Source organism: Varanus komodoensis, unplaced genomic scaffold (assembly GCF_004798865.1).
Source record: "Varanus komodoensis strain SLA01 unplaced genomic scaffold, ASM479886v1 scaffold14_1, whole genome shotgun sequence".
Taxonomy (NCBI): domain Eukaryota; kingdom Metazoa; phylum Chordata; class Lepidosauria; order Squamata; family Varanidae; genus Varanus; species Varanus komodoensis.
In genome coordinates, this window is record NW_025335438.1 from 6,855,559 (window position 1) to 6,882,100 (window position 26,542).

General features: G+C 39.3%; 1 protein-coding gene across 1 annotated transcript in view; it reads left to right on the forward strand.

The window, feature by feature from the left end:
- The window catches only part of PAG1 (phosphoprotein membrane anchor with glycosphingolipid microdomains 1), a 43,644-nt gene that overhangs the window by 12,079 nt on the left and 5,023 nt on the right, over positions 1-26,542 (forward strand). Inside the window, exons 2-5 of the mRNA XM_044424505.1 lie at positions 9,394-9,615; positions 16,143-16,194; positions 18,754-18,850; positions 22,387-22,979. Coding sequence (XP_044280440.1) covers positions 9,491-9,615; positions 16,143-16,194; positions 18,754-18,850; positions 22,387-22,979 — 867 coding nt within the window. The 5' untranslated portion in view covers positions 9,394-9,490. The remainder of the gene's footprint in view (positions 1-9,393; positions 9,616-16,142; positions 16,195-18,753; positions 18,851-22,386; positions 22,980-26,542) is intronic.

The following is a 26,542-nucleotide window of genomic DNA, read 5'->3' on the forward strand; positions in this document are numbered from 1 at the left end:
AGAGCGTGCATTTTTCATTTGTGAAAGAGCAAATGAGTGTTAGGGGTTTTTTGGGGGGTGGGGGGGTTTGTTTGTTTGTTTTTGTTTTGGTATTTCGATTAAGATGCCAAAGAGTGTATAGAGGCAATAGCTAGCTCCTGTGCTGAATCTTCACTAGAACTGTGTATCAAGGCATGTGACCACAGTATTTATCACTGTTGGGGCACATGCTACTGAATAAAGCAAAATTTCCACTGTGTTGAAAATGTGATCTCATGCACACACAAATGCAATTGTGGGACAAGTAGGAGGAGCTGGAAAGGTGATATCTGCAGAGAAATGGCCCTTTCAAGTTTCATTTGTTTCTGTTCTCTTAGATCAGTTAAGCATATGCACACATTCATTGTGCAAAGATATAAAGGAAAGCAGATTTTTTAAAAAAAAATACAGCTCCTTCCCAAAAGCTAAAACAACCCCATCTTTCCTGTGCTGACTTTTGCAGAAGTAAGTGTCCTTGATGACAGTGTGATGTATTTCAGAGCACATATATCGGTGTGTTTTAGCTAGCACTTAAAGCAGGGTGAAAGGCTTGTGTTATTCACAGATTTGCAGCTCTGCAGGTGAACATTGGCAAATATTATCTTTAAAAAACCCTGAAAGGCCATTTCATCACTGCAACATCATTTCCCACTACTCTGCTGAAGCCACTCCTGCTCCCTCTAGAACAGCACTGTGAGTTTGGCACACTCTGAAATACATACTGGGAAAAAAGGTAAAACATAAAGTCATGGTTTGGCTGGTCTGAAGAAATACAGGATATAAGGGGATAAAAAAAATTAGAAGGTCAGTTTGGGGTACCTGTCATGTCACATGCTACTGAAATAGGCATTTCAGTGGCAGTAAAAATCTATACCCCTCCGAATTCATGTATTCAACGAGCATGGTGTCCCCTTTAGCCTTTTTCTTCATATTCTTAAAAGATAGTTGTGCATTTATTCTCCCAGGAAAATTACTGTGAACCTTAATTAGTCAGTATTTATAGATCATCATGTAAATGTAAAATGCTTTTGACATCTCAATTATAATAATTACCGTGTAAATGTTGTTTGAAGTATAAATTTGCAAGCTGATTTAGAAAAAAGGCAATTTTTTCTAACTATGTATTTTTTAAATGACTTAGGGCAGAGCTCAGTTTCTCTCTCTCTCTCTCATTCTCTCTCTCTCTTTCTCAGAAGAAATGCCCCCCCCCATCACAGAAGTGACTGCTTTTAATAATCTCTGTGTCTGTGTTTAGTCACAGTGGGTAAATCTGCATACAAAGCAGGACACACAGGCTACGAGATCAATTCTGCCTCTTCAGCAGATGGCTTGACACAATATGCTGCAATATATGCCTGCTGAGTCCTAAAGGCAAATGTGCCATAAGTAACCTTGCCATAAGCCTGTTAATGCAAAGGCAATTTTCTGTCTTAAACTTTGTAAACCTGCCCCTTTGTTTGCTGCCCATTTACAGTGGCTGTCCTGCAAGAGCATAGCAGATTGTTTGCTCTAATAATATGGCCAGGCTTTCCAGCCGTTTAACAGGGCACATTTGCATTCATCCTACACAAAATAATGATACTTGTTGTTTGGCACATGACATGCATTTGTACTGAAACAGTTTGAAGCATTACATAACTGACAGAACAGATGTGAGTATATGTATTGGTGTGAGGTGCCATATCCTTGCACCGAATGAACAATTCACGTGCCTCACAGCAGTGGAAGCAGCTAGCAATCCAGCCTTGCACATCTTTGAAATACTGCTCAAGCTGTGGGCTGCTTTAGAGAGCTGAATTCACAACAGCAAAGCAAGTTCGCCATCCAATAAAATATTACTAGAGGAGTAAATGTAGTACAGGGACTGCAGGTGGCACAGTGGTTTAAACTGCTGTGCTGCTGGGCTGGTTGATCAAAAGGTCACTGGTTCAAATCTGCACAACGGAGTGAGTTCCTGTTGCTCTCTCCCAGCTCCTGCCAACCTTGCAGTTCGAAAGCATGCAAATGCAAGTAGATTAAAAGGTACCACTTCGGTGGGCAGGTAACAGCGTTCCGTACATTTCGGTGTTTAGTCATGCCGGCCACATGACCATGGAGACTGTCTGCGGACAAACGCTGGCTCCCTCAGCTAGGAAATAGAGATGAGCACCACCCCCTAGAGTCAGGCATGACTGGACGTAACGTCAAGGGGAAACCTTTACCTTTACCTTTTAAATGTAGTACAAAGGTACCTTGAGGTAAACACGGCCATGAAAACTAATAAAATCAGACTAGGGGATATTTTAGCTCTCAAGACAATACTGAAATGTCACTTGTAAAATGATGAGTAGTTCTGCTTCCGTGTCCTTGTCCAAGTATGCATTCATTTTTAATAGATAGAAGATTACTTTTTTTGTAAGTTTCATGGTTCCAAACTCAGGGGACCTTGGAGCAGTTATTCTTTCTAAGCCTCACATACTTTAAAGGGATGTTGTGAAGATAAGAAGAACCTTGTTTTCTTCCCTTCATTCCTTAAAGAAAGATGAGATAAAAATGTAATCAGTATAATGTCGAAACCTGTTTTCACAAAACAGAATTAGAGACCTTGCAGAATCAGACCTTTCTTGTAAGATAATGATAATTCTCCTCCTCCTCCTCCTCCTCCTCCTCATCATCATCATCATCATCATCATCTATTGAATTTCTTCTGTTGGGATCCAATCACTGTCACCCTAGATACACATTAAGCCTCTGAACTCAGAGTCTTCAAGCAACCAGTGCGCAGTGTTGAAGCATAGTGGAGTCAATCTTCGCTACCTTGTGTTCTGCATTTCATCTAGATCGCATTTACAGCCTTCTGCATGAAGTACACCAGACAAAGGAAGGATGTTGGAGTACTGCTTGGATACAGTGTAAGCTGTCCTGCCCAGACTCCCCTCCTTCGTGCCTCTGGGAATGTCCCTTTCCCTCTCTCAAAGGCCAATTTCCATCTTAGATATACAGACATTGGTGCTGTTTCTGTATTAGCTGTGATGGGGCAGAGTGGGTAAGGAACTAAGCTTTGGAGTCCCCACTCGGATATCATAGGAATCTCAGACCTGGGGCTCCAAATACTCCTGTGCCCCACCCCACCCCAGTCAATGTTACCTTTATCTGTAAAAAGACCACATTGATTTGCAACAAAATTAATAAAACATGCAAAAAATAAAATAGTTATAAATAATTTCCATCGAAATATCAAAGCAGCCACTTATAATACTTATAATACAAAGGTCAGCATATTCCTTCAAATGCCTAAGAGCAAGATAAAGACACTGAAAAGATGGTAGTGTTGAAGATGTAGGAACCTGTGACCTTGAATATCAGCTCTGTGTGATATCTTATTGGGTGAAATACACTTCTGTCAAGAGATCTTATTGGAAAAGAAGTCTTAAGGCAGCTCCATTCATGCAATTTCTGGTTCCAATTAAAAATAATAGAATGGGGCTGTGTGTTTGTGTAGCTGCCATTAGAGTTCACCAGAATTATAAACGACATGTTATATTTAAAAACTGTTACATAAAAAAACTTCAAAAAACTGTATGGTTTTGCTATGCTATGTAAAATCTTATAGGAAGTTTTTTTCCCTCCCATGTCCCAATTGAGTGAAGCAACCCATTTGCTTTGGGGGAAAAGCTCCTTTGTTGTGAAGATTTCTAGAATTGTATTAAGTTGCAGATCACTAGATTTTGTTGTATATGTTCTGCAATATTAAAAAGAAAGAAAACATATAGCTTCCAGATAATTCTCTTAAGATATAGATAGTTCTCATTGGTTAAGCATCTTAGACAGAGTTTGCAATGTTGCATTTCCCCTTGTGCCGGAGGATGGTTGGCAAGTCTGGAAAATTAAGTTTGAGGCAGAATTCAGTTCGTGTTTTATTTACTGTTCCATTAAAATACAGTAAAGGCAGTGGAATGGAATAGCTATGCATTTAAAAAGCATCTGTGAATTGACTGCATTAGATGAGGAACCAAAGTTAAGAATGTTTCTGTCTTACCATGGAAATACTTTTCAATGAATAAGATTTATACATTTAGCTACTGGTAGCAATAAGATTCTGGTAATATAATACAGTGTTTCTAGTGGTGTTGTGAAAAATTATGTCAAAGTTTAAAATGCTTTTGAATGACTTTGATTACTTTGCTAACATCATGTAAAGCAGTGGTCTTTTGCAAACAATATTTTTTTAAATATTAAATTATCTGAGCCTCTGCTGGAATTGTCAACTGTCAAAAATTTGTGGTATCACAACTGGGAAAAACCCAGATTTAATGGACAGAGTATTTATTCAGTGTTGTCTAAAGTCTTTGCTTCACATACAATTAGCTCAAAAGCAGTATCATACTCTTTGACCCAGAGAGTGTGCAAGTGAGGGGAAAATGCTTTAAATTTTTGCACTTTTATGGGAAGTGAGGTCACTGAACTCTGAGATGCAGCTTTTTTTCATAGCCAACCCCTAGCACTTTTTTTTCTCACTGCAGCACTTGTGTCTTTCAAGCAGGATCCACACTCCTGAGGGAGGGTATGGACATTACAATTTTGATCTTGGTAGTGTGTTAAATTTGGGGAAACATAGAGCTGTTGCAATTGAAGCGAGGAGGTTTGTTTCAATAAGCCCTGACTGCAGAAACACTATAATTATTCCTCTGAATCAGGGCATGGTCAAGAGACAATGATATGCCAGAATTAGGCAATAATATATGCTGTGGTCAGTTATTCAGTAAGGTCGCAGTCTCTGAATGCTACACTATAGACATTTGTTAAGTGGTTAGTGAAGCCTATAGGAAACAATACATCACCTTTATTACTATTTATGCATACTTTTATGATGGCTCTGCAATCATGTTTGTAAGATGTGTGTAGTGCAAACTGTATACTGCTGAATTTCTTCTTTTTCTGAGTGGCTGAGAATATAAGAAGAGCTGGGTGAGATCAAAACAAAGTTTTGTTTAGTCAAGCCTTCTGTTCCCACCATACCAAACATGGGAAAAGTTTCTTACAGGAAAAAGGGCAGGATATGAATCTAAATAAATGAAAAAGATAAAAACAAGCCATCCCTGAATGCACTGGTACCATTTCACTTGTGTTCTCCATGCAATTGAAATACAGAGGCAAACTACATAGTGGCGGTAATATATAGCCATCATGACTAGTAGCTACTGGTAGACTTACCATCCATGAAAATTTTCACACACAAAATGGAGTTAAATCACTTGCCTTTCCAGCCAAAGGATTTGAAATAAGAGAAAGGTGAGGATAAAATTTTAGATCTTACTTTCAACATACAGGAGAAGCAGAATTTGATCTGTCCTTCTTTCCTTCCTAAGTCTCCTCTGGGTCCCCTTTAAAACACTTTTGACAGGCAATGTGGGATTTTTTGGACTAGGACATATGGCTGCATATATCACAGTTCATCATCCCTCCCCCATTACCCATCAAAAATGCACTTTTGCACTTCCCAAAACACTCCAAGCCTCAGGAAAAGGTGCAAACTGTGTAGCCAGGGTATGGACTATTTAAAAAAAAAGGAAGAGGAATAACCATACCATATCCTTTGTTTTAAACTGAGCAATGACAATGTCAGTATGTCAGTATCTATGATGAATTCATGCAAGCTTTTTATAAGAATACTTCTCAATAACTGCTCTTACACTCTCATGCTCTTTATACGTATCTGTGGCTTCATAATGGAGCCTTTCTTTGCACAGATTTAGCTGATGCCTTTTTTAGCATTATTATTTTGCAGTGAATAGTTCCATATTTTTGACCAGAGAGAAAGAGAAGCAAGACTGTCTCCCAAGACCAGTAAATCAGAAAGAGTTCACTGTAGGAAATCTAATGACTGGTAACTGGCCTCTTTGCTGCTATCAACGATTGTCAGCATGACTCAAAATAGCAAGAGAAACAAGTAATTGTACTCACAAATTTCAGTTGCTTAGTATATATTTGTATATTCTGCTAACAAGCAGTCTGCTGGAGTGCACTTAGTGTGTATTCTGCAAATCTCAAAAATCTTATCAGTGACTTCTTGCTAGCCTAGAGTCTACAAAAAAGAGGGAGAGAGGAATCCGGGCAATGCAATCCCTATGCCCTTCTTCTGGCATTCAAAGGGAAGTTCAATTGGAAGTTTGTTTTTATTCATTCTCAGTGTGAACTTTTTGGCAAACTGTAAAAAATTGCTTCTGGAAATATATTTCATTTACTGAAAAAATGCAGAGCATCAAGGACAGATTAAAATCACAGACTGAAAATGGTTTGAAGGGAAACCCAGGTTTGCCATTCTGCAACATTAGAAATGGCCTTGGGTCTGTTCTTACATGTGAAAACTGCCTTTTTTACATGAGGTGTTTATTGTGAGCTCATGATTCCTTAAACATGGTAGTTCATAGGGCCTCTTCCATGTTTTGCAATCATTTGTGTGTGTGTGTGTGTTGAATGAGGAAAATTTGCAGTGTCCATGAATGGGAACATGAAACCTTAGTGTATTTGTACAATTTTGCTATACCACAGTGCCAGCTAATTGTTTCATTCATCCATGCATTCATTACATTTTTTTATATCACCTAATAGCCAAAGCTGTCTGGGCAATACATAATTTAAAGACAAAAAATACAGCATAAAATGAAGGATAAAATTAAATAGTTAAAGCTATGGTAGAAAATAAATGTTTGTACAATAAAACATATAGAAAGGCAGAGAAAGAATCATGTAAAGGATTTGACTGTAATCCAATGAAGTATCAAGAAGCAGAAACCTTAGGAAAGGAGCAAACAAAAAGTCTCTTGTAGAAACACACTTTTGAGTTGCTTTTGTGTAATTTGGGCACATGTGCACATTAATGCAGGAAGAACATAGAACTGTGAAAGTGGTCAGAGCTTAGTTTGTACCGTTAACCTGAATGACCTATAATTAAATCACACAAAATGTCTATGAAATATTAATCACAGGTGTAAATATACCATGTATTTGCAGTATACAAAAATATTGTTGCTCTTCAGTAGAGAGACAACAGTAGTATAATGTTGCCACCTTGTGCCCAAGGCTGGAACAAATGTTTAAGTCAAGCACTTAATACAAGCACTGTATGTATTTGGTCTGTTTTGCAGCTGTGAGAGCTGAAATACTCAAGGTTCTGAATGCCTGAGCTTAGCGAAATTATGGAGGAATCTTGTTCTAAAATCAAATACCCCCATTTCTTCATGAGCTTAATGTCAATTAAAAATATCCAGCCTAGTTTTAGTAATATAAAATCATTCCTATTTATATTCATGTTTTCCCAAGTTGTTTGATCTCGGAATATTAGAGAGTTCCAGTTTAAAGATTAAAAAGTCAATTATATTGGGTTGTAAAGTTCCCTTCACGTATTGGCAGGACTTCCACATGATTAAAGAGGTGTTGGCTCTGCTTCCAAGATCATACAGCTCTCTGATTCCTAGTGTCCACATACTGAGCATGGACATCTTCAGGGAGGTAAGCTACCTGAAAAGGTTCATCTAGGAGCTAGTAGGATTCCAGCTCTTTTTGTGCTCTATGCATGTAGATCTATGCATCTGTCCCCTGAGGGATCTCAGCACATAGACATGGGCATGGCCAAGGGCACATAGCATGAAAAACTCAATTCAAATTCACTGTGTATCGTTTAACCACTTCTGTAGTAATGTAACAGTGTGTATATACTTACGATATGCATCAAAGTTCTTTGGAAGAGATCATATTGCATTGGCATTTTACAACATTTATTTCAAAACTGTACCATTTTTACTCATGAAAATTATTTGACAATATCAGATTGCTTCAGCACTAATATTAATATCCAAAAGTTATGAACCATGAATAATCCAGAGTTCACAACCCATAAAATCATGGGGTTTGTTCCTGGATTATTTGTGGTTAATAACCCATAGTCAAACCATAGTGCAGGGTTTGTACATGAGGCAAAACCATGACTCAATAACCACCCATATTCAGAGCATACTGTGGTTTGTCATTATGTACGAACCAAACTTGCAGCACGTAAGTTGTTGATGTTAATTTTTTACAGTGATGTCAATGGAACCTAAGTACTAAGCACCTAAGACCACACCCATCCCATAAGTTATGGAATATGACCAGGATTGTGGAAATGGGCAAAAGGCATATATTCTTGGGGAAGGTTTTTTTTTTTTTTAACTAATGGATAAAAATATGAAAGGGGAAAAATGAGTATGTCATCCAGAATGAGACATAATTTTTGCCTGTCTCAAGTGATTTTGCATTAATTATCCATGGAACAAGTTCATTTTTGAAAGTTTAGATATTTCAGAAAAATATACTTATTTTTTAAAACCACATTGCTCTCTATATTTCATGATTTCTTTCTACGGTTATTTTTACTAATGTATTTTTTTAAAAAACAGATGTTCAGGCTGGCTGATGAAGGACAGTATGACAAAATGGAATGTATTTGCTGAATTACCTGCATGTTAACCCAAAGCTAGGCCATAGTGCAGTGTTCATAAGTAGTAGCAATCCACGATTCAACAACAACCTGTACTCAAGCTGTACTCTGGTTTATCATTCCATGTGACTCAGGTTACCGATTTCTTAGAAGCTAAGTGAAAGTCAGTTAGCCTGGATCCAGCCCTGTATAATTATCACCTTTTCCCAAGCCAGCTCCCAAGCTTGCTCACGTGAGGATCTTCTCTGAGCGAATCTCTGTCAGCCTCAGTCATCCCTAGCTTGTACAGTCTGGGAGATAATACCTGATGTAAGTTGATCAGTGAAAGATCCAGTCCAAATAAAAGGAAGTACTTCTTCACACTGTTCATAGTCAAATTATCCAATTTACTTTCACAAGATATAGTGATAGCCTTAAAGGGGGAGGGATAACTTCCTGGAGACCCAGGCAGTCAATGGCTCCTGCTCCTGATGGCTCTGCGCTACTTCCAGTATCAGAGGCAGAATGCCCACGTGCACCCTACTTCTGGATTTCCTGTGGGCAGCTGTTTGGCCACTGTGTGAAAAGAATGGACTCTTGGTCCAACCCAGCAAAGCTCTTCTGTTGCCATTGTAGGGCATGGCGAAAGAACAGTGGTGTGCTAATAGTGGGTGCCTCTGAGCATAAGGACATTGCTGTCCAGCCACAAAGAATCCACAATTTGCTTTTGATTCATCATGGCACCTGTCTTTGATTAGATTGGATCTGAATTTAAAATTGAGCTCCATTTTCCAGTGAGGATTTGCAGTGCATTAATGTTAAATGTTAACATTAATGTTAAATATATTAAAGCAGAATTAAAAGCTCTGTTCTCACCATTAAACAGCCTGTCAACTGAACTTCATTTTAATGTCTCTTGCCCTTCCTTTTCTTTACAGAGAAACTCTTTTCAGTGCAAATGCCAGAGCCTTGAAGGGACCAATTGCCTCCGTGCCTAGCAGCACAACACCAAGAACAGCACCTTCTCCTTATAACATGGGCCCTGATGGTGGTTTCCTAAGCGCTGGGATGCTTCATGTCATCATATGGGGAGGCTTGGCAGCCATGACAATGCTGCTGTTCTTCACTTTTCTTATGTTCCTCTGCTCCAGCTGTGAGAGGTAAGGTCTTAGCCAATAAGGGTGCAACAAGGGCACAGGGAGGGATGTGGTTTGACCCTCCTAAGCCCCGCACTGTGGAACAGCAACTCTCCAAGCTTTTCTGGGGTATCTACTGTGCCCTGCTGAAACTCTTCAAGAGATAATAGGGTGAGCCTGCCTATTCTTATTGCTGGCAAGGGGAGACTCTTCAAACAAAAATCCTGCTCACCTGAAAGCGTTCAAATGCTTTAAAGAATTCAGTTGCCCGTGTGTCTTGGAGACTGTGTATATGAAGACATGTGAACACTAGGCCTTTCTGCATCGGGCTGATAATCCGCCGCGTCTCCTGTTGGTTTCTACTGATCCTGCTGCAGCAGGAAGTGATGCAAGTGATGCAGCAGCATCAGGTGGAAGACTTCTGAGGTGGGTGGGGGTGATGGTAATGCAAGTCCAACAGACACCAGGTTGCAAGAAGTTGAGCCAGAGTGTACCACTTCAGGTTGCAGGGAGAGGGGTTTTTTACATGTTCTTCCAAGTTAGTAAATAAATAAATAAGTGGAAGACATACCAGCACATCAGGGAGGACATTTCTGACACAGTCTGCTCCTTCTTGTGTTTAGGTTTTATTTTGTTTGTTTTGTGCAGAAAATTATTTACATGGAGCAGATTCAAAAATATACAGTGCTACCTTGGCTCACGAACTTAATCCATTCCAGGATTCTGGTTGTAACCAAATTGGTCATGAACCAAGTTAAATTTCCCCATACAGTTCAATGTAAATAATGTTAATCCGTTCTGTAATCATTTTTTAAATCAGAAAAATGTGAAGCAAAGTGACAAGAACAAAGATTGCAGCCATCTCCCCACCCCACCCCACCCCACCCCGAGCACAAGTGCAGCCATCTCCGAGATCACACCTGTCATCCCTGCAGGCGTCCATCCGGCACACACCTGTCATCCCGGTGCCCTGAGGGATAGGGGGGGGAAGAAGGGCGCGATTGCCGGCGCACTGGGGGAGGAAGAGACAGGCACAAACGGGGGTGCGCTGGGGAAGGGAGAGACAGGCGCGAACAGGGCGCACTGGGGGAGGGAGAGATGGGTGCGATCGTGCTGGTTGGCGGGGGGGATGGCCGAGATTGCGCCCGTCTTTCCTGAAGGAGTACACCTGTGATCACACACACCTTCCCTGCTCCCTGCACGAAAGCAACAGTGATCATGGCCACCTCCGCCCACCCCCAAGTGGGGAGATGGCCACCATCGCAGTTCCATTCATGCAGGGAAGACATGTGTGATCACGGGCGCACTGCTGCAGGAAAGACTGGCACAGCACAGCCGCAGGGGAGATGGCCGAGACTGCACCCGTCTTTCCTGCAGGAGCACGCCTGTGATCATGCACGCCTTCCCTGCACGAAAGCAACTGCGATCGTGGCCATCTCCCCACTCGGGGGGGGGGGGGAGATGGCTGCGATCTTGGTTGCCACCCAATGCAGAGTTTGTGACCCAAGTCAAAATTTTAATGAAATTTTTGTTTGTGACCCGATTTGTTTGTGAACCAAGGTGTCCGTGAGCCAAGATACCACTGTAGTTCCCTCATGTACCGTCTGAAGTGGTACTATTTTACTACTTCAGAATTCTTACCCCAGCTCTCTTACCATTTTGCTGCTTTTATAGACTAGATCTCCCTGCTTCAGATAGGTCAAACAGCAACCACATAGCTGAAGCTTATTTCAGCATAATTATAGTGGGATTATAATAATGCTAATACTAATGCACGTTCCACATTAGATTTCATTTTTGTAGGCAGAATCTGAGCCAGATTTCAAAGGCCCTTGAACAAGCCAATCTCAAGCTGTGGTTACAGGCTGCTGTTGATCTTCCACATCCTCTTGCTCATCATTGCTACCATATCCTTCTTTGCACCTGAGAGAGCAAGTAGGCGGTGGAGTCAGCTCCACCACCATTGTCAAAGCAAAAGCCCGGTGAAATTACAGCCTGCAACGATGAAGGGGGAAAGGAGCAATTCTTGGGGTCTTTGTCAAAAGGCCTCTGCTAGGGTGTGGGCCCCCAGCTGGAGTACAGACATGTGCACCCTTGATGAGGTTGAAAAGGGCTTTGAAAATCAAGGAAAGATTTTCACATAGAGATGTATGAGATCAAGTTCAGTTTTAATCTACACTTTGAGTTTAACTGGAATTAATATTAATCAATCACCCTGTATATGTAATCTTCATGTAGTGCATGTTGATCAATATGTAATACTTAATGTAGTGCATTGCTAATTAGCTGAACAACAAAACCTAAATATATCCATCCTTAAAATAAGTAGATTTGCTCTTTTTTTTGTTCATATAAAAGAGTAAATTGAAAAAAACCTAGGAACCAGGTAGTTAAACTTGTTCTGAGTAAATATCCCTGAAGTCCCTAAGAGGAGAACATGAAGATTTTTTTTATATCAATTAGTCTGCTGGGACAAGCTATGCAAATCCTATTGCTAGACATTATCTGGCAATCATACTTTAATAATTTAACATGTTACTAGGCTGGATGTTGCATAAGGATATTTCTGTAGCAGGTACTTGCCCAGAAATGCAATTAAACCAAATCCCTTCATTCTTGGAATAGTTTCACATATGCTGTTGATATAATCATTGATGACATTAAAACACAGATGCTTTGTCAGAAAAGCTTCTGGGAGCAAATTAGCAACTACAAACATGAATCATATTGTGTATTGCATGGACAGTATCATGAATTTTAAATGGCATAATTATACTGCTTTCAGTGAAATATGTTTTTAGAAGTACAGCTAAGTTAATGTGGGATTTGCCACAGAGTTCAGTAGGATAGTGAAATGTAAATATTCTGTTTCAGAAATTTTCATATAAAGAAATGCAATGTCCCCATATGACTGCAGCGGCTTGTGTTATTTGTATAATATTCCACAACATTAGAGTTGCAAAGGTATTTTAGCAACTGATGGGCACCATCTGAAGTATTTATGAGGGGTGTTCAATGTATTCTCAGTATCAGGTTGATTTGCTATTGATGTGGGTAATTTAATTATTTCTTTAGCTAATGACACTATCTGAGGGTATACATGCAAAAATTCAAATAAGTGTGATCATTAGTTAGACCCTAGTAATCCTCAGTGAAAGACGACCATGATGACTGACACAACAATGTTGAAGAAAATCGAGCACCGCGCTGTGATTAATTTCCTTACAAAATAAGGAAAAAGTCAAAAAATCATTCACGAAGAGATGGTGGCTGCTTACCAGGACTCTGCACCTTCATTATCTACTGTTCAAAAGTGGTCAAGTGAATTTAAAAGGGGCAGAGAAAGCACTGAAGACAACCCTCACTCGGGTGGGCCGGTTACTGCCACTACAAAAGAAAATGTGAAAAAAATTGAGAAACTTGTATTGGAAGATGCCCGAATAAAAATCAAAATGTTAGCAGAAATAACAAACCTATCCATTGGTACCATATTTACTATTCTTCATGACCATCTTAACCTTTCAAAGGTCTATGCAAGATGGGTGCTGCGAATGCTCATGGCTCCTCAGAAACAAGTGCGAGTTGAGCGCTGTAGGGAATTTTTAGAGCTCTGTGGTGAAGATCCATCGAGTATTTTTGACTGGATTGTTACTGGAGATGAAACTTGGCTTTGTCACTATGACCCTGAAAGTAAGCAGGAGTCCATGCAGTGGCATAAAAAAAGGTGCTGACCCTCCAAAGAAAGTCACTCCATCGGCCGGAAAAACCATGGTCACAGTGTTTTGGGACTCAAAGGGAATTTTATTGATCGAGTACACGAAAAAAGGTGAAACCATAAATGCAGCATCTTACACAACCACTCTGCATAATATAAAAGAAGCAATTAAAGAAAAAAGGTGTGGAAAACTGACCGCAGGTGTGTTGCTTCTTCACGACAACGCGCCCGTTCACATGGTGCGTGTTTCGAAAGCTGCTGTGCGAGACTGTGGTTTCAAAGAAATAAACCAGCCACCCTATAGCCCAGACCTGGCCCCCAGTGACTACTACCTATTCCCGAATTTAAACAAAGATCTTCGTGGAAAGCGATTTTCTGATGATGAAGAGCTCAAGGTGGCAATTAACGCACATTTTTTAGATAAGAAGGAAGGGTATTTTTTACAGGGAATTGAAAAGTTAATTTCTAGATGTAATAAGTGTATTGAAGTTATGGGGGATTACATTGAAAAATAAAAATTATTTCAATTTATTATTCTTTGTTCTTCATGCTGATACCGAGAATACATTGAACACCCCTCGTATCTCTGGTCTCAGGACCAGACCACTCTTCACATGTAGCCATGCCCAACGTTCCCCAAAATGCCTAACTTTCCCACTAATGAGACCCCATTCCTCAGGTCGAGGCTCAGGTCTGTTTGTTTTCTGTTAAAAAGCAAAATCATCTGGGGGACATTTACTATGTTAGTAAAATGTGCAATATGCTGAACATGTATCAAAATGCCAAGATCAATGGATAATTTGAAACAAACACTAAGTGTTTGCGTTGTTATCTATTTGTAAGCACTGTTCAGTTACAGAATACATTCTACAAAGGATTTAGTTCCAAAAGGATGGGCAGCTGTTAAATATCTGAAGGAAGGAAGGAGGAAGGAAGGAAATCCCAAAGATTATTTTTGCATGTACTTTCTTAGCCTTTAAGATCCTGGGGAAAATGTTTTTACAAAGGTGTGGCTAGAAGCATTATAAACATTTTCAGACAACTGAACTTCTTCAGATGATAATTGAATGCTATTGTTCAAAATGATCACTTGCCATATGGATTATATATATTCTTTATATATTCCAAATGAGAAAGTTCACTACTATCCCATTATATTTACTGTAGGCATGCATAAAGAATGTGAGCAGTGGGCATGCTTTTTTGGTCTTCTTCATCCTCCTATTGCTGTCTAAGAAAAGCTAAAAGGAGCACTGGCTGCAGCTGAACCATAGCTGCTTTTCTTTTGGAATACTTTAAAAAGCCTGCTGCAGTCCAGGCTGGAATACATTAATAAATCTGTCAGATGCAAAATTCCCTCTAAATATGTGCAAATGGCTCACTAGGTGCTTGAATCATTTGGTAAATCAATCCATATTTTTAGTTAGACTACAGGCTGAGATTTGCCACAGAAACTGCCTTGGTTGTCCTATAACACTACCTCAGAACAAAGAATGGAGGAATGTGACTTTCTGATACTATGATAGCCTTCTGGAACAACTGTATGAATTGGAAGTGGGAGGTACTATGTTGCAATGCTTACATTCCCTCTTGGAGGATCAACTCCAGAAGGTGGTGCTTGGGGGAAATTGCTGGGACATGGACCTTCTAGAAAAATGTTCCACATGGTTTTGTACCTCATGGTCCTTAATAACTCCATGAAACCTGAGTAGGGTCTTCTGGAGTTTGGGAATACATGGCCATCAGTGTGCTGATGACATGCAGCTCTTTCTCCTTTTCATTTTCAATAGGTGATTGATGTACCAAGTCAATGCCTTGGTGTTCCAATGGACTGGATGAGGGCTATTGAACTGAAACTCATCTCAGACATGCCTGAGATGCTATTAGTGGGTGGTACATTTGACTGAGTGTAACCTGTTCTGGATGGGGTTGCATTCCCCCTGAAAGAGCATGTTCAATGCTTGAGAATTCTCCTGGATCCATCATTGCCAATTGAGGCTTCTGTGGATTTAGTGGCACGGAGTATACTTTCTAACAGCTTAAGCTGGAGGCCTAGCTACGTTGCTACCTGACCAGGAATGACCTGGCTTCAGGAGTCTATTGTCTGGTAGACTCCAAATTATATTACTGTAATGCACTCTGCGTGAGGCTGCCTTTGAAGAGCCACTAAATGTGGGACACAGATTGAAAGAAGGAGGTCTGAACATATAACTCTTATCTGAATTATTTGACCACAACACCTGACAGAGCACTTCTCCCAGTAAAAACCTCCACTTGCATTATTACTGTCCATGGATGCCTTCCTCCAGGTACCTCCTCCATGGGAAGCTTGAATGATTGAGACAAGGCCTTCTCAGTGGTGGCCCCCCGATTGTAGAACATCAGAGAATTCCACCTCACACCAACAATGTCATTTTCTGGTGCTGGGTTATGATCCTCCTGTAGACTTGGGCAATTGATGGCATGTGATGGGATTTTAATGGCAGTTGTATTCTCTTGTAACTGTTTTCAGCTGATTTTTTATTTTACATTTTGTATGCCATTTTTTTCTGTTTTTCTCATTTTTTGAAACAACCAATATTAAAACCAAAAGATGAAATATGTTTAGTCTAGGAAGCTAAAAGTCTTAACAGCCCCAATCAATCTAAATTCAGTCATACTTAAGCCCATTTCAAGTCAATAGGAGAAATTACTAATGAGTAATTATGCCCGGTTGATATCAATGGGATTTCAGTTGGACTGGAAATAATATTATGAAACAGTGCTTGCTGTAAGCTGAATTTTAGACATATTAGGATTCTTTTAACAATATACCTAAATATTATTTGCATTAAAGGGAGAAGAGACCCAAGCAGCTGAATGGGGACCATGAAAATCTGATGAATGTGGTAAAAAAACACTTATTTTCAAGTGCCTTCTTTATATAGTTCAGAGCCTCATATAAGGGAAAATATGAACATATGGTGGTTTTAACTATTACACAATGTGTTTTCACATGTGCATGCATGCCATGAACTTCAGAGCTAAGAATTCATTTGTATTAATCCTGTCAGGAATTTAATAAATGACAGTGGTACTATTTCACAGAGAAGGTAACTGACTCTTCCATGATTGCCTATTTAGTTAATGGCTAAACAGAAGCACTTCTTTAGTCAATAGTATATCCAACCTGTACACTAAGCAGCTTGCACATCTCTGACCAGTGTGTGTGTACATTATAATGTATTGGTAGTGCAGACTGTAATTGCATATTGTTGGCAGAGTGTGATCCAAGTATGATTTCCCTCTGAAATGAGGGGTTACAGACTTCAACATCATGCAAGATTATTTCTTTTTTAATTAACTAGTTCCATGTAGCCTCATTTAAACATTGATACAAAACCAATGTATAAAAACCTTTTAAAACACCATAACAAAATTTAATGCACCTAACAGAACCTACAAAATGTAGCATTTGCCTTATTGAGAACTTTAATATTTATCTTCTTCTAGTGGATATAGAAGGCAGCTGTTTGCACATTTGGGAAAGTGGATGACTCTCCCTACTGGCTGACCCTGCTTTGCAAGGAGCCCTCAAACAAGCTCCTGCAGGCTAATTGTGACCTGAACACCTGGTCTGTCAAGCACACTGGAGAGGGTTTGAGACTCTTTGTAGAAGACCCTCTAAAGTAAAAAGGGGAGATTTGCATTTTCTTGCCATAAAGCCTGAAAGTAATATCATTTAATAAAATCTTGAGGCATGTCCTTAAAATACAAGGTGCAACTTTGCAGTTGTTTAGCCCTGGATATTAGAGGATGTTTTAGAAATTGTTTTAAGACACTGCAGCCAAATGTAAAAAGAAATTGAGGATAGGCAGGGAGAGAAAGGAAAAGTGAAGAACAAGAGAACACTCACACACTTTTTCTCTTTTGGGTGGGAGGTAGAATCTAACATGCAATTAGTTTGATAGTTACATGTTGTGTACTTGAGTTGATTCCTGAGTTTCAGAGTAACTATAGATCTGTTGAAGAGAAAGGTTCCAAAACAGATAGATTAGATATTGCTAGGAATAATAATTTTTAAAAAGTGTCACCCACTTCTGATAATCTGAGAGCAGGAAAGACTGCCCCTTAGTGGAGGCAGACCATGGTTTTACCTAAGTCCATTTCTGATATCAGTAGTCTAGCCATGTCAAAAGAGCTGGACAATTCCAGCTTGATGCAGCGCTGTGAATGAGATTAAGAGAACGGTTCCTTAAGAAGGAAACCTCTGATACTGGAGGTGACTGAATATCCTGCCAGGCTGCTGCCAGCAGACAGGCAAAGCAACAGAGGACATTTTTGCCTCTTTGCCTACCTTCTAAACATTTTAAAGCCCATTTAGAAAGGGTGCATTGATAGGGGCTGCAGAGGTTATAGGATTTCCCCTCCCCTCCCCTCTCACTAGGATGCACCCTTTTCATAAGAACCACCCTTCAACCCAAGGATCCATTCTGTTCATACAGTGGCCAGGCAGCTAACCATGGGAAACCCACAAGCAGGACCTGGTTGTGACAGCACTCTTCAGTCTATGCGTGCCTCTGTCTCTGATGCTAGAATCACCATATAGCCAGCAAGATTAATACCTATTGATAGCCTTCTCCTCTGTGAAACTTCCTTCCCTCAAAGGCCACATTTGGAACCTCAGAGAGCAGGTGAACTGGACCCCGTGGTCCAGTTCTCCATGGGGTCTGCTAGAGGGCCAGGGAAGAAGATAGCAGCAGCAGTGTCTACAACCTCAGGAGGAGAACTCCAAACAATACTGTGACCCCTTGAATATCCTCCCAGGGACAGTAGGATTGCATTCATACATTTTGGACATGTGTTCAGAGCCAAAATGCAGGATTTTGCATATCCATTATTTTTCATAGGGTGGCAACACACCAGGCACTCTAGAGACCACTGTTACAAAGAATAGACCTTGACCCCCATTTAATCCACAGAATCCAGCTATTACTCAGGGTACCTATTTCCCATACTTTAATGCAGTTCTCTTGTTTGAAGTATTTGTTTCCTTTTCTAGTACTGTGGTATGAAAGAAAAGTGCCTATGAAAAAAGAATGTTTATTTAACTTCCTTTAAATTGATCAAGAGAACAATGTTAGCATCCAGCAAGAAAGCCTGTTGTTTAATCTTCTGAACTGCTGTTTTCTTTATCACATATCTTTGTTCTGAATATATGCATTAATTTCACTCACATACAGACATGTTAGAAGCACATCTGCCTTATTTCAATAGATGAAAAACTGGTCTGTGGAATGTGGAATGTTTGGAGTATAAACAATTAGCAAGTCTAAAATGAAATGTACTTAATAGGCATAGGCCAATGCTGAAAAGTAGGTCTCATTTCATAACTGTTATTCCTGCATAATAAACCATGCCCTTACCTGTTCCAAGTGATACGTTAATCCATGCATTTTGCTTTTCAGCCTTCAGATAAGGAGGCATTTAGCCACTCGATCACAAGTCTGACTACAGATCCACTTGCCAGCAGTGAACAAAATGGTGGGCTCAGTAATGGTGATGGTAAGACTTGACTTCTCATCATGTGATCTCTCAACTAGTTGTGTGAACCAACCCTATCTTGTGCTTGAAAAATGGGACTTCTGTCTTTATCCATTCAACTTAATGCTGAATGGATCAAGTTATATATGAATTAAGCAAGCGAGAACCACAGATACACTAATGTGAATAGCTTCAACACAAATGTGTCATTTATTTATATATTTATATAAATATAAACTTTTGGCCCTTAAACCCTTTTCAGGGTGTATTAAAGGAAGAGTGCCACTCAATGTGCCTACTTTAAACTGGCAAGATTACACAGGCATCTGGTGGAGGAGGAGAGGATTGCTGAAGCAAGGATTTCCTCAGCACCTCTCCCACCCTCAAAAACTTTTATGACAGCCAATTTCAGCTGTCTGTTTTGCACCTGCTTGTGAGAATGCAAGGCTTAGATGCTGCCAGGACACAATGTATCCTGCCTGAGCCTTACTCCCAGCCTCCCCATCCCCTGGAATGCCCCCTCCTAAACACCCACTCTGAGGTCAGTCTTGTAAGCTTGGAGCCACAGCCAGCATGGCAAGAACCACAGCCGGGAGGGCATGCTTTGTGGTTGCCGTTCTAGCCCTGACCTCAGAATGCATTCCCATAGGATGTGCCCTAGGCAGGCTGAAGACACAAGGAGAGGGAGCATGCTGAACAATCAGTGTTCAAAATCATCTGTGAAAGCAGCCATGGAAGAAGGGCTCTTTTCTTTAGCACACTGCTTTCTGTGAGTGCAGGGTGACAGAGGCATGCAAAGAGACCAGACAGTGCACTTTGTCTTTGTGAATTTACTTTTTTCTGCTTAATAATAGAATAAGCATAACAGAATAATGCCTGAAAATGAAAAATTACTGAGAAACACTGAAGTTCATGAAACTAAGTTCACCTGATATCTCTTCAGAGGCTGTTTCACAGTTGAGGTGGAGGTGCACAGTAGAGCCAGTGGTGTAGTGGTTAAGAGTGCAGGGCTGGGAGTCAGGTGGTCTGAGTTCTTGCCTCCACTCATCCATGGAGCTCACTATGTGACAACGAGCCAGTCACAGACTCTCAGCCCAACCTACCTCGCAGGATTGTTGTTGGAAGGATCAGACTGAAAGGAGAATTGTGTTAAGCCACCTTGAGTTCCTTGAAGGGAAAAAGGTAGGTTATAAATATAATAAGTAAACTTAATCTGTTCTGATTAGAATGGTTTACACTGCAGTATTGTCCAATCCTCAAATAATCTGGATTAAAACAAGGGACAAGTAATCATGGTTTATTTAAACCCCAGTGGCTGACACTAGCCCACTGAATTAAGTTAAATGTTAAAGACACAGGATAGCTTAAAGCGAAAGTGAGTACAGGTGGCAGGCAAGAGCAGGCACAGGGCTTGTCAACAATTTGGTTTTCGACTGACAACAGCATATATGTAATTCTTTCATTCCAGGGTATCTCTTCTTCTACTTGCACTACCATTTCTGGAAAACCAACACTTACATGTTTTTTGAAAAATTCTGGTAAAAGGAGGTCCTCAGTGAATTCAGCTCCTTGCCTAATGTCTGTCTGTCAAGCATGGACAATCTGAGTCAAGGGAGCCTATGGTCTTTAAAAAAAAAAATGATGTGACTATCATGGGTCTCTATTAGGCCAAGCCAGTAACTGATACAGGCCCCATCCCACTTTCTGAGCATGCTTCCTTCATTTTTTAAGGTTGCTTTGCTTCAATAATTTTGTTTTGTAATGTCTAATATCTGTAGTTCTCTACTGTACTTGCAAGTCCATTTAGGTAATTCCCTGCCCTTTAAACAAAACAAACAAAAAAGTGAAGTGCAAAATTGTTTCATCTCCTGAAACATTTAGATACTTTTCTTACCTTTATTTTGTATTCATTTCAAAGGATAAGCTGTCCTTTTAAATGAAATACTTTGCATTTATTTAAAGGATTTTTAGGCTGTCTCCCTGTCATGGTTGCTAAGGTGATTAACAAAGCAATGCAATAATAACAACAGAGTGCAGTTAAAAACAGCAGCTAAAAACAACAGCAAAACCAGAAATGGAGGGGAGAGAGCTTATTAACATGCTTAGGGGAATAAATTCATCTTCACTTGGTACAGGCACACAGTGCTTGTCCCTAGGAAGAGTTTTCCACAACAGGAGTACCACTGCTGAAAAGGCCCTGTCTCCAGGCACTACCTACTGCTCCTTTGAAGGCAGTGACAGGTGGCAGCACTGATGCAGCTGTTAATGAATGAAAGGAACAACTCATGTCTTCAAATAGCTGTTATTAAAAAGGGAAAGCAACCTGGATCCATGCTATTTCCTTTGCACATCTTTCTATCTCTGTACAACTGGCAGTAGTGCAATGAGGAAAACTTTTCTCTTTCCTTCTGAAAAATGAATATCTGTACAAGTTGTAAACAAAGCTAATTGCATCAAGATGACCTACAAGGTCATGACAGCTGTATACAAGTCCCACTAACTCTGAAATTCTGTAGTATCTGAAGACAAAGATGCATTGTATGAGTATTTAACTGTTGTCTTTTGACAAGGATATGCACATTCCTTGCCAAGTTATGTTGTGTTTAAATAGGGATGTCTGACAAGGATTAAGATGACTAGAAAGGGGTGTTTCTTCAGTCTTGCCTCCTCTCTTTCCAGAAGGGTTCTTTTTGATGAGAAAGCCACCACCTTTAGTGAATCAAGACATTATCTAATACATGCTTCAAAGAAATCAAACTTTTCAACAGAATCCTTATTAAAGGGCTTACTCTTTACTGAGTAATATAGAAGTAAAAGTAATAAGATTATTCCATTTATCTGTTAAATTCATTCTGACTTACTTTAAATGGCAGACTGAAAGGCATTGTGGGGCAAGCACAGATAGTTCAGTCTACCTGGCAACCATATTGTATAAATCTCTTCCCACAGGATTCCCCCACCACAGGTATAGCATCTCTGTCTTTCGCAACAGATAGATGTTAGTGGGTTATAAACATGCCCCATTCATTTCAGTGTGTCTACTCTAAATACAGTTGTGTTTGTATGGTAGGAAGTGGGCCAGTTCATTTGTAACAAAAATATAGGTTACATAAGCCATAAGCTGCCAGAGATGAGTGGGAGAGAACTTGTTGTTTGCAGTGTACCAGCCATTTTTCTTTTTTTTATTAACAACCCATGATCAGTCCAGTCACTGGTTGCCATACCTGACTCTGGAGTGCTGGGTTTGTAGGAGCTTAATAACACAGCAGTTAACCCAACAACAAACCATGGGTCAACTTGAGTTGTTTAGCCCCTAAATAACTCAGCATTCTGCCTTTGCATATCACATCCAACAAACTTAGGTGTGGGGTGTCTGTAAGCTATTGCTTAAAAATTGAAGCAGTGGCCACGCATGAAGCCGGTTTCCTGCTCATGTATGACAACCCAGGAATTACTTAAACCATGGGCTATTGTTACATGGGCTTTGCTACATGTGAACCAGTTCAGTGTCATGTGGTCCTGGAGTTGCTTATCCTATGTGTTTATTTTTCTCCTAGTGCTTTCCGAAGACAGCACAACTGCTTGCATCCAGCCTTATGAAGAAGTACAAACCTCTGTTACAGATCTCTTGGATCAACAGGACAGTTTGGGAAAGTCATTAAAATATCATCAAAGCCGTGAACTACCCAGAATTCCTCCAAACAATGCCATAGAAACTACTATTTCTACAAAAAATACAGAAAATGATCAGGGTCTAGGAATGGAGGGGCCCTATGAAGTGCTGAAAGACAGCTCCTCTCAAGAAAACATAGTTGAAGACTGCTTGTATGAAACTGTGAAGGAAATTAAGGAGCTGGGAGCAGCGGGCAACACAGAGAAGAGCAAACCAAAAGCAGCTGTGACGGTTAATGGAAGTCCAGACCATGTTCTTGAGCGCAAGACTGAATCAGCTGAGTATGCCTCGGTTGACAGAAATAAAAAAAGCCGCCAGAGTGGGAATTCAGAGAGTCCTCTTAGCAACACTCCAGATGTAGAAGATGAAGCCCCACCGCCAGTACCAGTGAAACTCCTTGATGAAAATGAGAATGTACAGGAAAAGGTAGCCAAAGAGGAGGAAGAGGTGACAGAAGGGACTAGTGAACCTGTTAAGGTACAGCTTACATTGCTTAATCATAAAAGAAGAGTGTATAATCACTTGAGTCAGGTTTCCAGTATTTTGTGTATGCTGTGGTAAAGTTGGAAATAGAAGTGATATTTGTTTACTCCCCAGAGTCAGTGGGGATTTTCTAGCATTTTCTTCTGTCTTAAAATCTTAAGAACAGAAAGATTTATCATGTTTCTAACATTACTTTAATATTTATTGAATTGTCTGTATTCACGTTTACATATGTAAATGTGAAATAGCTACTGAGGACAAGGAATGGATGCATTTCGTGTGGTTTCAAGACTATTAAAAAGCAATGTCTTCTCAAATGTTTGCAGACATTTTCACAAATGATTATTTTTCTTCAAATGTTGTACAAGCAGACATATTACTTGCCAAGTGGTTGTTAATTAGTCTGTCTCTTGTTAAATTGTTCCAGTTAGTGTAGTCTAAAAGCATAAGTAACTCAAATAGCAACAGAAAAAACAGGGGAAAACAGAATTCCTGACCTCCAAATTACTGATATAACTGAGAGCAGAGAAAAGTTTATCTCACAATTTATTTAGCCCAGCTGAATTAATAGAATTAGTTTAGATTAAATGTATTATGGACTACATTGTCTGTTCCAGGGCTAAGCATATCAGCCTGTCTTCCTTTAGGTCTTCACAGTTAAGGTATTGTTCAAAATAGTTTTTTAACATCTTAAGACATCAAATTAAGGAGTCACTTCTCCCTATCAATCTGGTACAGAGTATAATACTTTAGAATTATAGTTGTTCCCTTTTACTTGTTTTAATGTGTAAACTATTTTTCTTATACTGTCTTGTTTCTGTTTTTTGCATCTCCAATATAATTAAATTTGATAACTAAATTATGAAAGAAAACAAATCTGTAGCATGATCAGGATCTGTGACACCAGAATTCACAAATTAGTTAAATACCTCAGGCAGCAATCCTCTACACACTTACCTAGGAATAAATTCCATTAGGGAGTACTTTTGAGTAGACATGCATATAACTGTATAATCTGTTGAACAGTTAATCCCTCAAGAGAGATTTCTAAGTGAAAAGATAACTTTTAGCAATTCAGCCAACTATAATTTCTAGGATTCTTTAGAAGTCACAGTGGTTACGGTTAATGGTAAAGATATAACCTTATGGTGGTGTTTCATATACCAAGGAGGCAGCTGTGTTTTTGCCCATATTTGTCTATCTCACAAAGGAACTGCATACAAATGTCTTAAATAAATAAATAAATAAATAAATAAATAAATAAATAAATAAATTTGTCAATACTTTACCACAATAATAACATCTTCGGTGAACTCTCATTCACCAAATTAGATCCAGTGGAGGCTCCACTGGAGATGTGAGAAGGTGATTTTCCCTGAAATCCCCTGGAGCGAGCTGTTATGCTGTTCTGGAGGATTCTTGTAAAATCTGCCCATGGTGTCTGGATTCTAGTCCCTGTCCTTTCTAATGGTATTATTTTTGCTGCAGGGATATTTACTTAATTTATTCAATAAATACCAAGCAGACATTTGAGGTCAGAGAGGGGGCCTTTTCTGTGGGTATGCCAAAGTTCTTTAAATCTTTCCAAAGGAAAACTCATTTGCCTTTTGTTTAATAAATTATTTTAAGGACAACTTTTGTCCTTAAAATAATTTTGTCCTAAACTTTTGTCCTAAAATAAATTATTTTAGGACAACTTTCAGGCCATGGCCAAATTTTTAACTCTCTCCTATAGTACAATTTTATACATGTTTACTCAAAAGTATATACATGTTTACTCAAAAGTATATACATGTTTACTCAAAATTATATACATGTTTACTCAAAAGTAAATCCCTTTGAGTTCAGTGGGACTTATTCCAAAATAGGGGGTTCAGGATTGCAACCTTGAAAGAATTGAAGTTCAAATTGATGCCAAAGATCAAATTGCTTTTAATAGCAAATTGTATTTTCCATTTATTCCAAGGCATTTTGTTTTATGGTTAAATTACAACTGTTTGATTTTATTGTTAGCCTTCTTGCATTCTTGCATTCTATGGAGAAAAAGTGGGATATACACTTTTCCAGTAGACATTTACAGAAAATGTATTTGGTCTTTACAGAACAATTCAGACCCTTGATCCATTTAGCTCAGTATTGTCAACACTCTCTGGAGTTTCAGACAGGAGTCTTTCTCAGATCTACCTGAGAGTATTAGGGATTGAACCTGTGGCAATTTATGCAAGGCAAGTGTTTTTGCTTTGTGCTTTTGCCTTTCTCACAGCTTTTCTCCAGCTGTGGGGTATCTTTAAACCAACCTCTAACATAGTATGTATGTGTGTGTTGTTAATTCCTTTGTAAACCACTTTGGAATTTGTTCAATGAGAAGTATACAAATAAGATAGGCAGTAATAACAATAGCAATGCCTTATATTTAATAGAAATAGTCATAGGACGTTATTACAGAAAGTTAATGAGGAACTAAAAACTTAACATAACCCTAGCACTGAGCTCAGAATAATTGATATATTCAACCAATTGCTTAAAAAAATAAAACTGTGCTGCACCTGAATTTTTCAAGGACAGGACAAGGCTAAATTTCATACAGTGTGTACTGAAAGAACAAGTTCTGTGAAGGCTATTTCAGGAGGACTTTCCATCTCTGAAATACATTTCGATTAGGCAAAATGTACTTTTCCCCCAGCTCTTATAGGACTGTTGGGTGTTACTTCTTGATTAGCTTAAGTCCTTCACTTCCCAATTTTTATGCTTCCAGACATTGTATCTGTCTTTTGAGCTGATGATCTTCAGAACAGCTCACGTATTTTTATTTACTTAGGAATCACACTGAAGGTGATGGGCTTTTTTTTAGGGGAGGGGGGTGTAATTTCTCTGACATCGCAGGTGTACTATGGTTTATGCCAGGATGGGCAAACTACAAAGTTATGGATGCCATTTTCATTCCCTTTGCTTCTGGCTGCAGTGTGCAGTGATCTCACCAACCACCAGAAGTGCTGAAATGCCCAAATTTATGTCAATATTTTGTGGAAAATTTCTACATAACTCTACAGAGAACCTCACTGGTTAAATATAGCTTATTTGCAAGCCTAATTTAACCCTTTTGGCCCTTCATAGGAACTAAAGGTGCACTTTTCATTTTTAAAAAGTAATATGAAGTCCATGGTGTTGCCCACTCCTGCTTTATACTACACCTAAGAAACTGAAACACTGAAGTTACCAAAGGTTCAAGGTTCTTTTTACAATGGATATCATTGTTTGTACTTTTCCTGTATTTGAATTATGCAGAAAACTAAGGACAAGATTCAGTCTTCCTCCCCTTTCTTCCCGATGTATACAGATCAAAAGATTCCCTTGTAGCAAAATCACATATTATAGCAATGCATATACATACTTGCAATACTCTTTGTGTAGAAAATCTACCTTGTGGATTCTGTGAAAGGGAAGGCAGAGTACAGTTCTTCTACAGAGCAGTATATAAATACTGTAAAGAAAGAAAGAACACTCTCCCAAATTATGGTAAGATAAACTGCAGTAAGCTAAGTATTCCTCATAGTTCT